General features: G+C 41.8%; 1 protein-coding gene across 6 annotated transcripts in view; it reads left to right on the top strand.

The window, feature by feature from the left end:
• ZGRF1 (zinc finger GRF-type containing 1) overlaps positions 1–5,230 on the top strand; it is a 103,119-nt gene extending 97,889 nt beyond the window's left edge. For all 6 annotated transcript variants that reach the window (XR_010156669.1, XM_009448147.4, XM_009448148.5 and 3 more), the window contains 4 exons: positions 3,312–3,488; positions 3,625–3,759; positions 4,451–4,712; positions 4,886–5,230. Coding sequence is in view for 5 of the 6 variants with exons in the window: in XM_009448147.4 (XP_009446422.2) it covers positions 3,312–3,488; positions 3,625–3,759; positions 4,451–4,712; positions 4,886–5,028 (717 nt within the window). In the remaining variant the exon portion in view is untranslated. The remainder of the gene's footprint in view (positions 1–3,311; positions 3,489–3,624; positions 3,760–4,450; positions 4,713–4,885) is intronic.
• Positions 5,231–12,221: the final 6,991 nt, after the last annotated feature.

The following is a 12,221-nucleotide window of genomic DNA, read 5'->3' as shown; positions in this document are numbered from 1 at the left end:
GAAGTGAGGAGCCCCTCCGCCCGGCAGCCACCCCGTCTGAGAAGTGAGGAGCGTCCTCCCTCCTCGTCTGGGAGGGAGGTGGGGGGGTCAGCCCCCCGCCCGGCCAGCCGCCCCGTCCGGGAGGTGAGGGGCACCTCTGCCTGGCCGCCCCTACCGGGAAGTGAGGAGCCCCTCTGCCCGGCCAGCCGCCTCGTCCGGGAGGGAGGTGGGGGGGTCAGCCCCCCGCCTGGCCAGCCGCCCCGTCCGGGAGGCGAGGGGTGCCTCTGCCCGGCCGCCCCTACTGGGAAGTGAGGAGCCCCTCTGCCCGGCCAGCCGCCCCGTCCGGGAGGGAGGTGGGGGGGTCAGCCCCCCTCCCGGCCAGCCGCCCCATCTGGGAGGGAGGTGGGGGGATCAGCCCCCCGCCTGGCCAGCCGCCCCGTCTGGGAGGGAGGTGGGGGGATCAGCCCCCTGCCCGGCCAGCCGCCCTGTCCAGGAGGTGGGGGGGGCGCCTCTGCCCGGCTGCCCCTACTGGGAAGTGAGGAGCCCCTCTGCCCGGCCAGCCGCTCTGTCTGGGAGGGAGGTGGGGGAGTCAGCCCCCGGCCCGGCCAGCCGCCCCATCCGGGAGGGAGGTGGGGGGGGTTAGCCCCCTGCCTGGCCAGCCGCCCCATCCGGGAGGTGAGGGGCGCCTCTGCCCGGCCGCCCCTTCTGGGAAGTGAGGAGCCCCTCTGCCCGGCCAGCCGCCCCGTCCGGGAGGGAGGTGGGGGGGTCAGCCCCCCGCCCGGCCAGCCGCCCCATCCGGGAGGGAGGTGGGGGGGTCAGCCCCCCGCCCGGCCAGCCGCCCCATCCGGGAGGGAGGTGGGGGGGTCAGCCCCCCGCCCGGCCAGCCGCCCCGTCCGGGAGGGAGGTGGGGGGGTCAGCCCCCCGCCCGGCCAGCCGCCCCGTCCGGGAGGGAGGTGGGGGGGTCAGCCCCCCGCCCGGCCAGCCGCCCCGTCCGGGAGGGAGGTGGGGGGTCAGCCCCCCGCCTGGCCAGCCGCCCCGTCCGGGAGGGAGGTGGGGGGGTCAGTCCCCCGCCCGGCCAGCCGCCCCGTCCGGGAGGGAGGTGGGGGGATCAGCCCCCCGCCCGGCCAGCCACCCTGTCCGGGAGGTGAGGGGCGCCTCTGCCCGGCCGCCCCTACCGGGAAGTGAGGAGCCCCTCTGCCCGGCCAGCCGCCCCCTCCGGGAGGGAGGTGGGGGGGTCAGCCCCCCGCCGGGCCAGCCGCCCCGTCGGGGAAGTGAGGGGTGCCTCTGCCCGGCCGCCCCTACTGGGAAGTGAGGAGCCCCTCTGCCCGGCCAGCCGCCCTGTCCAGGAGGGAGGTGGGGGGTCAGCCCCCCGCCCGGCCAGCCGCCCCGTCCGGGAGGGAGGTGGGGGGGGTCAGCCCCCCGCCCGGCCAGCCGCCCCGTCCGGGAGGTGAGGGGCGCTTCTGCCCGGCCGCCCCTACTGGGAAGTGAGGAGCTCCTCTGCCCGGCCACCACCCCATCTGGGAGGTGTACTCAACAGCTCATTGAGAACGGGCCATGAAGACAATGGCGGTTTTGTGGAATAGAAAGGAGGGAAAGGTGGGGAAAAGATTGAGAAATCGGATGGTTGCTGTGTCTGTGTAGAAAGAGGTAGACATGGGAGACTTTTCATTTTGTTCTGTACTAAGAAAAATTCTTCTGCCTTGGGATCCTGTTGATCTGTGACCTTACCCCCAACCCTGTGCTCTCTGAAACATGTGCTGTATCCACTCAGGGTTGAATGGATTAAGGGCGGTGCAAGATGTGCTTTGTTAAACAGATGCTTGAAGGCAGCATGTTCGTTAAGAGTCATCACCACTCCTTAATCTCAAGTACCCAGGGACACAAACACTGCGGAAGGCTGCAGGGTCCTCTGCCTAGGAAAACCAGAGAACTTTGTTCACTTGTTTATCTGCTGACCTTCCCTCCACTATTGTCCTGTGACCCTGCCAAATCCCCCTCTGCGAGAAACACCCAAGAATGATCAATAAAAAAGAAAAAAAAAAAAAAAACTCTTGGTAATATTTTAGTATTTTTCCTTCCATCTTTTATCCTAGGGTTATATGCCTATATCAAATACATGTATTTGTACATAGTTGAAACCATACCATAAATATAACTTCTCTCTTGCCTTTTTGAACTTTGCATACTAGTAAATCATCTCCCCTTGTTACTACTAGCTTTGTAATCATTACTGTTGTCATAAATATGTTGATCACTAAGTATTATGTTGTGCAGATATACCATAATTTAGTCATTTCTTTAACATTTGAGCGGCTCACTGCAACCTCTGCCTCCTGGGTTCAAGTGATTTTCCTGCCTCAGCCTCCCAAATAGCTGGGATTACAGGTGCCTGCCACCATGCTTGGCTAATTATTAAATTTTTAGTAGAGACGGGGTTTTACCATGTTTGCCAGGCAGGTCTTGAACTCCTGACCTCAGGTGATCCTCCCACCTTGGCCTCCCAAAGTGTTGGAATTACAGGCGTGAACCACTGCGCCTGGCCTGAGCATTATTTACTACAGAACTTTTTGCTCGAAGAGCACTAAAGTTGATAGGACTTGGATTTTATGATGCATTAATAAAATCTGAAACTTCTTTCAAGATTCAGAATGAAAAATGGCTTTTACTCAGTGAGGAAAGTTAACGAGATATTTACGACACCTCCTAATTTTTTAAGAGATACTTTTCAATTTAGTGTTAGACCAACTCCAGATATATTATAAAAGCATAATGTTGGCCGGGCGTGGTGGCTCACGCCTGTAATCCCAGCACTTTGGGAGGCCAAGGCAGGTGAATCACCTGAGTCAGGAGTTCAAGACCAGCTTGGCCAACATGGGGAAACCCCGTCTCTACAAAAATACAAAAATTAGCCATGCATGATGGTGGGTGCCTGTAATCCCAGCTACTCAGGAGGCTGAGGCAGAAGAATCGCTTAAAACCAGGAGGTGGAGGTTGCAGTGAGCTGAGATCATGCCATTGCAATCCAGCCTGGGTGACAGAGTGACTCCATCTCAAAAAAAAAAAACCAAAAAAAAAAAACCATAATGTTAGGAGTCAAACTTACTAGATAAGTCTAAGGTTGACGTCTTTTATATTTTCTAATTTTTCTAAATTAATATGAACATATTTTTAGTAATTTAAAAAATATTTTTATTTATAGTCTATTCTATCATGGTTGTAATTCATCTCCTAAGACCATAATATAGTGATATTTTTAATTTTAAAAATATAATTTTCTTTCCCTAGAAGAATAAAAAAATTATGTTTTATTTTTCTTCATTTAAATTTCTTAGGGTCACAAGCCAATTCTATTGAGAACTCAATACCGTTGTCATCCTGCAATCAGTGCTATTGCTAATGATCTGTTTTACAAAGGAGCCCTCATGAATGGTGTAACAGAAATAGAGAGGAGCCCTTTATTGGAATGGCTACCAACCCTGTGTTTTTATAATGTTAAAGGACTAGAACAGGTAAATGACATTAATGTTGATGAGAGTCAACATGGTTTAGGCTCCTGGTTTAATTTTGTTGTTGTTTGTATGATTTTACTTGGTTTTTCCATAGCCTTTCTGGGAAATATAATTTAGGATCTATTTCTTACTCCAGATAGAAAGAGATAACAGCTTTCATAATGTGGCAGAAGCTACGTTTACACTCAAGCTGATTCAATCACTGATTGCAAGTGGAATAGCAGGCTCTATGATTGGCGTGATAACATTATACAAATCCCAGATGTACAAGGTTGGTATTATGTATTACAGTATTTGCCATATATTAAATATTACAATTACATATTACCATATTTGATATTACATTTATAGTAGTTGGTTTGGTGCCTGAAAAACTTTTGGTACTGTAATTAATATATTAAAAAAGAAACATTCTGATTTTTTTCTGGTCTGGCTTTTTTTCTGTATAATTAAATGTAAACCTAACAAGGTTTAATTAAATTTAGTTTACAGCTGTTGGGGCAAAAATGCAAAAAACAAATTAGAGGGAAGAAAATATGGTGTATGCTTTGTAGACAGATGGGACTGAATCTCTGTTATCCAAAATGTTCTTTTATTATTGGTACATTTTATCAGTAAATCAAGGATAGATACCAAATATTAATGTACACATGAGCCAATTACTTCTAACTAGATTTTTCTCTTAGTATTTTTTATCTGTTTCATTATTAGTTTATCAGCTCCAAATTAGCATATCCAAATGAGTTACCCAGCAATAGATAAATTGCTTTTGATTTTGTGTCATAATTAATATTTTCATCTAGTCATTTATCATTTTAGAAACTAGCCAAGTCTATGTGAATCATAAAAGAAAAATGAAAATTATTTACTATTAGTTAAATTACAGTGGTTGCTTTGAGCAGGTTCAGAGGCTTAAGTTCTTCGCAATCTCTTACTACATGATTGCTGTTTTTCCTCCACAGCTTTGTCATTTACTCAGTGCTGTGGACTTTCACCATCCTGATATTAAAACTGTGCAGGTGTCCACAGTAGATGCTTTTCAGGGAGCTGAAAAGGAGATCATTATTCTGTCCTGTGTAAGGACAAGACAAGTAGGATTCATTGATTCAGAAAAAAGAATGAATGTTGCATTGACTAGAGGAAAGAGGCATTTGTTGATCGTGGGAAATTTAGCCTGTTTGAGGAAAAATCGACTTTGGGGACGAGTGATCCAGCACTGCGAAGGTAAAATAAAAATGGGTTTAATTCATGCATTTCAAGTTCAAACTGACTTTTATGGGTTAATGCTTGGGGTGCTTCAAGCAGGAACAGCTCTGCTGGGGGAAGTAACTGACATGATAATATTGGGACCTCTGTAAAATAAAGAATAGTTGTCTCATGTCATATGTTTTTTTAAGGAAGGGAAGATGGATTGCAACATGCAAACCAGTATGAACCACAGCTGAACCATCTCCTTAAAGATTATTTTGAAAAACAAGTGGAAGAAAAACAGAAGAAAAAGAGTGAAAAAGAGAAATCTAAAGATAAATCTCATTCATAAAAAGACATGGTGTAAATATTTTGTATTTATGTAAATTCAGACTCATTTTACATGATATATTTTTTATATTTTTATTACTCTAAACCCTCTTATTAAAAATATGATATTTAAATAACATAGTAAACACATGTAAAAATTTTGTTCTTCAAAAAAGTGTACAAAAGGTAGTATAAAATCCTACTAATAAAAATAAGCTTTTTTCTAAGAAGAATGATTTCTGTTTGCCAAAGAAATGAATTTTACAAGGGGCAGGTTATAGAGAATACCTGTATACTTCAATAACAAGTGAATGTCTCCAGAGCTCATCTGTTGGAACATATGTGCAGAATAAGATATACCAACACCTTTCTAAAGTTTATCAGAATATTTTTTAAATGATTATAAGGCCTCCCTATTTTATAAATAAAAACATATTCACAAATATGTTTTTATGTTTAAAACTTTTGAAAAGTACGCAAAAGAAGAACGAAAAACACTAAAAGTTTACATCTGGAGATAGCAGTGTTCAACACCTGACCATGGCTAGTGCCTTGCACCCATACCTGATATAGTAGGTGCTTAATAAGTATCCATTGGAAGAATGAACAGATGAATGAAAGATTACCTTTGGTTCATTTTCTTCTAGTTTTTTTCCTCTGCATTTGTTTGCATAGTAGGTATTGATATATATATGGATTACAACTTTTTATTATAAAAATAATACATTCTTCATGTAGAAAATTTGCAAAATACAAGGAAGTATACAACAGAAAACAAAATTCACCTAGAAATACAATACCTGGAGATAATCACTAACATATTCCTTTAGTCTTTTTTCTATGTTTATATTCTATGTGTATATATGTAGTTAAGTTTTAAGCCATTTGTGTCCATACTGATTCTTAGACATTATTAACAAAAGAGCGTTTATACATCCTGGATGGAAAAATGACAAGTGCTTGATTATAATTAATATCAATGCAATATTTTTACCAATTAAAAACAAATCTTAGTGACCCAAGTCACTCAATATTCATTTCAAAGATGCAGGAAAATTCTTACTTGAATTATTTCACAATAAAAAGAATATGACTAGTCAGTCTCTATGGAACTCTTAGGGAAAAAAATAAATTCAACAACAAAACTTGTGGTTTAGTAATTCTCCAAGCCTTTTCCCAAATGTGTTACTGCGTGCAACAACAGTTGCTTTTTTAAGTGTTCATCCAGACTGTGAAGTGAAAGATGTGACTTCCAACAGATCCTTACAAAGCAGAGGAATAGTTGAAGGAAGTATTACAGAACCGCGCCTTACCCATGAACTGTACAATCTAAGTGACAACATACATTTAAACTGGATTCCTGAGTTTTGCTGCCCAGACCTCCCTATTTTTTATTTCTTAATTTTGGTCTGTTGGCCAGCTGGAGCTAGGTCTCAAGTAATTTATTTTCCCCAAAAAGAGTATATAGATTATATATCTTTTGAGGTTTTGTATATCTGAGGATATATTTCTGTTATATACACTTATGAGAGCTACATAAACACTATGTAAATTGCCCTTGGCTTCACTTACTGTTCATTTGGATGATAGTTGAACTTTTGTCTCAGATCTACAGCTGGATGGCTGACAGATTTTGCACAATTCCTAGTCTAAATCCTACTAGCTTTTATCTAGAACTGCTCAATCTTCTGCACTTGTGCCTGTGCTGTCATTAATTGCTCCCTTTCCTTCATCTCTCATTTTGTCAGTTTTCCAGAAATTTCCATTTCTACTATGATAATAGGGAGAGGTCTTGATGGTATAGAGTAAGATTTCTCAACTTCGGCATTTTTAACGTTTTTGGACCAGGTCATTCTTTCTTATGGGGGGGCTGTCCTGTGCCCTTTAGCGGCATCCCTGGCCTCTGCCCATGAGATGCCAGTGGCACCTTACCCCAAAGTTGTGACAAGTAAAAATGGCTCCAGACATTGCCAAATATTCTGATGTAGAGGGTGGATTCAGCATTCCAGCAATCTCAGAAAGCAGTAACTGCACTTAAAAGTATAGCTGCCTTATTTTTTGGTAGTTATAAATCTTGTATGTTTGATATTTAATAAAGGAGAGAAGGGTCTTTTTTATTTTTAAGCGAGCATGCCTACTCTGTTTCTAATGCCATTATACATGTAGTGTATCAATTTTATATTTTCAATCCAGTTATATCATTGTAGCAGTTCATTACTATTCCTCCCAACTTGTGACAATAGGTCAGCTAGGAGTGTCAAATATTTATCTTATGTGTTTTCATAGTTATTTTAATGTGACAGAGCCCATTGGAACATTATTATTATTATTATTATTATTATTATTATTATTATTTGAGACAGAGTCTTGCTCTGTTGCCCGGGCTGGAGTGCAGTGGCACGATCTCGGCTTACTGCAACCTCTGCCTCTCAGGTTCAAGTGATTCTTCTGCCTCGGCCTCCCGAGTAGCTGGGATTACAGGTGCCCACCACCATGCCCAACTAATTTTGTATTTTTAGTAGAGACGGGGTTTCACCATGTTGGTCAGGCTGGTCTTGAACTCCTGATGTCAGGTGATCTGCCCACCTCAGCCTCCCAAAGTGCTGGGATTACAGGCATGAGCCACCACGCCTGGGTCCTTTTTAAACAGGAACACATTGAAATCTTAAAAAGAACTTTCCATTCAACAACGTTCCTCTTGTTTAGAACATAAGAAGTTAGTATAAATGTTATGGTGTAGAAAGTGGCAAAGAGATTGATAATATACTATTGATAATATACTATGCTACTATTTTTTGCTAAGGGATTAGCTCTATCTTATACATAGCTATTATTTCCCTTTTTCTAATTTATAGCATATTGTAACAGAAAACTAAAACTCAATTAATAGAAAATGTTGATTTTTGCAGAACCATTCTTTCCATTCTTTCTAGCCTACCTGCATAGCTGACTAGATTAAACACTCTTTTACACCAGGCACTTTAGAAAAGAAAAAGTAATGGTGGTGCGGGGGAAGAAATGGAAATGGTTTAGTCTCTGTTTCCATGCTGCCCCCATTCTCTTGGTTTAGGACGGAGATTCCCACCTGAGCAAGAAGATGGAGAGGCTTTCTTTCACTCTGGGTGGACCTTACTCCACAGTGGATATGGTATTAATAGTTTTGTCTCTGGTTTTAATCTTTACCATCCTGGATTGGGTCACAGAATGTCATCCCAAAGTGTAATGTCAGCTGCAGCAGGCCTGGTTTATATCTAGGAGTCAGATTTTAGTGCTCTTGCCCCAGCCCCTGTCCATTAGAGCACAGTCTTCACTCATTCCTTTTTCCCAAGACTTTTACAACAGAAATGGGGTGAGAAGCAGCTCTCACTTTCTTATTTCCTTCAAACACCCAGTAAGGGAGTGGGAGATCGATGAGCTCATCTACTTTATCTTTCTTAAAGAGAATAATAAAACATTCTTCTGATTGGGTGGTGTTGACCATTGAGGAGTTGTCTTTGGCTCCATCATATATTTTAAGTGAAAACATACTATCTGAACCCTGAATATTAATATGGTCTTTATATTTATTTTCAGTAAGAAAAAGATAATAATATTTGACATTAAAAAAAAAAATCCCCAAAGCCCAGGCTAACACATTCTTTATCTTTGTCATCTCAAATTCCAAGGTTGGATAGACATGAATTGAACTCTAAGAAGTATCCTGTTCAATAACAGTCAAAATATTAAAATTTCTTAGGATTTTACAATATACTCAATAAGCCAGCTTTACAGTTATAGCCATCAAACATCTATACATAACAATAATCTTAAAACAATGTCTCCCAACTCATGTTCAGTAAATGATAGGATTATATAAAAATGTCAAGATTTTAATTTATAGAATAAGTCTATTAGTTTATGTATCACAAATTGAAATAGAATGAAATTTCTAAGCTTTAATCTACTCATCATTAATTGCTTACTTTATATAGTATGTGTGTTGGATATTTTTTATTTTTGAAGATTTTTTCACAAACATCTCATTTACCCCAGTGGGGGGATAGGTATTTTCCCCATTCTGTACATGATTAAGCCAAGGATCAGAAAAATTGAAGTGATCCACCTAATCTACCATGAGTAGTACCAGGCAGGGCTGGAACCCAAGCTAACCCAACTCTGAGGCTAGGCTATATTACACCACCTGCATTGTAAGTCACTTTATCAAAGGGTAAAAGACACCGAAACCAAAAATTTTACAGTCCTCTTTGACCCAACTAGACTCATGTCCTGATCATTTACCTTAGTTAATTTAGTATGCAACCATTTATTAACAATGTATTTTTTGTTTGTTTGTTTGTTTTGAGACAGATGGGGTTTCACCATGTTGGCCAGGCTAGTCTCGAACTCCTGACCTCAGGTGATCCGCCTGCCTTGGCCTCTCAAAGTGCTGGGATTACAGGCATGAGCCACTGTGCCTGGCCTATTTGTTGAACAGTCTATACCTTCCTGGTAAATATAATTTTTACTAGAGAAATGGGTTTGTTGATTTCTCTTTGAATGTCTACATTTGCTACTATAAGATGTAGTTTGCTACTTAATGCAAGAGAAATATTATTAACAAAAATGTATTTATAGCTGAACTGGTGATTCTTAAAATTCTTATAATTCTCAAAAGTAGGTGAAAAAATAATATACTTTGCTTTCCTCTGTGGCCAGCTCCTGTCCTTATTCAAAATTTGAATTGTGAAAAATTATAGGTTACTTGAGTTTATGAAGCTTAGCTTAAAACTTCAAAATAAAACATAACTTTTGGTATTGCTCTTTTATATTTGAACAAAAAACATTTGATTTGGGATGCCAAAGCAAACCCAAAATGCTGCTTGCTCTTGACTATGGTTTAATTTAAAGACAGCTGTGAAATATCTTTATACTAATTAGATTTGTTTATATTAAATAAGAATGAACTGGAAATTGGTGATTTACTCGACAGATATTGGACCTTGAAAATTAAATAATTGTTCTAAAAACATTAGATCAACACTGATTTGAAATCCCTGGTTTGTAATTAGCCATGAGTGAAATGTGTGTTTAGTTCAAGTTGTGTGTTTGGTTTACATTAGCATGACTTGATTATAAAGTAAAGGAAAAATACTAACCAAATATCTCTGCAGTCCTCTAAGTTTCTCTCATCCTGAAACACTAGTTAGGTTGATTTTTTAAAAATTCTCTGTGAGTGTCTGAATTATTGCAAATCTGGTCCTGATAATAAATGGAGATGTATGTGTGCATGCTTGCACGTGTGAAAAATCAGGAAGCAGTCACCTTGCAGGCTAAAGAACTAGTAGAGAAAATTTCCAAAGTGAAAGTTTTAGGGTACCTATGGTAGCCAGCCTCTTTAAAGACAGATATAGTTCATTTCATTAGACAAATTATGATGGATTTGTGGTTTCTTGAAATAGAACTAATTATTTCTGTGGTGCCATTAAAGTCAGTGCATCCATTGAGCATCTATCTGCTCTGTGGCTGGCCCTTTGTGCACAACAGGCATATGCAGCTTGTTTTATGTGTTAGGCCAGGCATGGAGTGCAGAGCTAGTTATGTACCACTCTACCCCGACATGGGGCAAAGTAGAGCTCTCCCTGATGGAAAAACTTAGGGGCATACTCGAAGCAAGAAAATCAGCCTCCTTTGCCCATTCTTTTGGAATATATATTTCTAAATAAGAGCTAACATGACCATGATGCCATCAGGAGCTCGATACTTTGTCTCCTATGTCCTTAGGTTCCTTATATCTAGAGTCAATGTCAGGCTATGGGGTATGAAGTAGAAGCTAGACCTTTGAAGACCAGGTAAGTCAGAGAGGTAGAAGGATAGTTGTGAATGGAAGGGAGTAACTGGTGGGGAAGACAATATGGTTAACAAATTCTGAGGTGTAAAAAGATCCCACCTCTTTCAGCACAGCTGTGGATGTATGTGTAACCAGCTGACATCTCCCACAGGTTTGTGACTCCTTTTAGGTATTATGAGCCCTATCCAGTGTTGTGAATGGATGATGATGACCTTCCTGAGCAACATGGTAACATCACATAAGAACAAAATTAGAGGATAAGGTAAAGTGTAATGAACAGCAAGCAGTCCAGTGTAATTTGATGAGTCTAGACATTGTTGTATGAGACCAGACATTGTTGTATGCACTATATATGTTGCCTAGGCAAGCTGACTGAATATAAGGGACCAAGGACAAAATAGTCAACATATTGGTAAAGGAACCACATACATAACTTTAGTGACAATGGCTCTTCAGAATCATGTTTTGCATTTATAATTTGGGATCAGCACCAGTACAGTAGGTGCTCAGTAAGTGCTTAACTATTGAATGTTATAAAAATCTAGAATGGGCAGGGCATGGTGGCTCATGTGTGTAATCCCAGCACTTTGGGAAGCCAAGGTGGGCAGATCACTTGAGCTCAGGAGTTCAAGACCAGCCTGGCCAACATGGTGAAACCCTGTCTCTACTAAAAATACAAAAATTAGCTGTCTGTGGTGGTGTGTGCTTGTAGTTCTAGCTACTCAGGAGGCTGAGGCAGGAGAATCACTTGAACTCAGGAGGTGAAGGTTGCAGTGAGCCAAGACTGCACCACTGCACTCCAGCCTAGGTGGACAGAGTGAGACTCCATCTCAAAAAAAAAAAAAAAATTAGCCAGACGTGGTGGCCTGCACCTGTAGTCCCAGCTATTCAGGAGGCTGAGGTGGGAGGATCACTTGAGCTCAGGAAGTGGAGGCTTTTGGGAGCTGAGATTGCACCACTGCACCCCAGCCTGGGCGCCAGCCAGAGTGAGACTGTTTAAAAAAAACAAAAAAAACAAAAAAAAAACTATTATGTCCAGATGATCTGTTTTCTTTTGTGTTTTGCATACTTTTAAATATTTTAAAACAATCAAACTGGGTTTATTTCTTACCTTCTAGTATGTGCTCACATGTATGCCTTATTTTTTCTTTGAGACAGTGTCTCTGTCACCCTGGTTGGAGTGCAGTGGTGCAATCAAACTCCTGGGCTCAAGTGATCTGCCCATGTTGGCCTCCCAAAGTGCTGGGATTAAGGCATGAGTCACCATGCCTGGTCAGTGCCTAATTTATATGCTTGAAGCATGAATACCTCATTGTGTTTTCTGTTTTTATTCATTATGGCACATCCATTCTCTTTCCCCTTATTTTTGTTTAATTCTACTTATATAC

Source organism: Pan troglodytes, chromosome 3, assembly GCF_028858775.2.
Source record: "Pan troglodytes isolate AG18354 chromosome 3, NHGRI_mPanTro3-v2.0_pri, whole genome shotgun sequence".
In the NCBI taxonomy this organism is placed as follows: domain Eukaryota; kingdom Metazoa; phylum Chordata; class Mammalia; order Primates; family Hominidae; genus Pan; species Pan troglodytes.
Note: the sequence above shows the minus strand (reverse complement) of the source record. Positions and strands in the feature narration are given on the sequence as shown.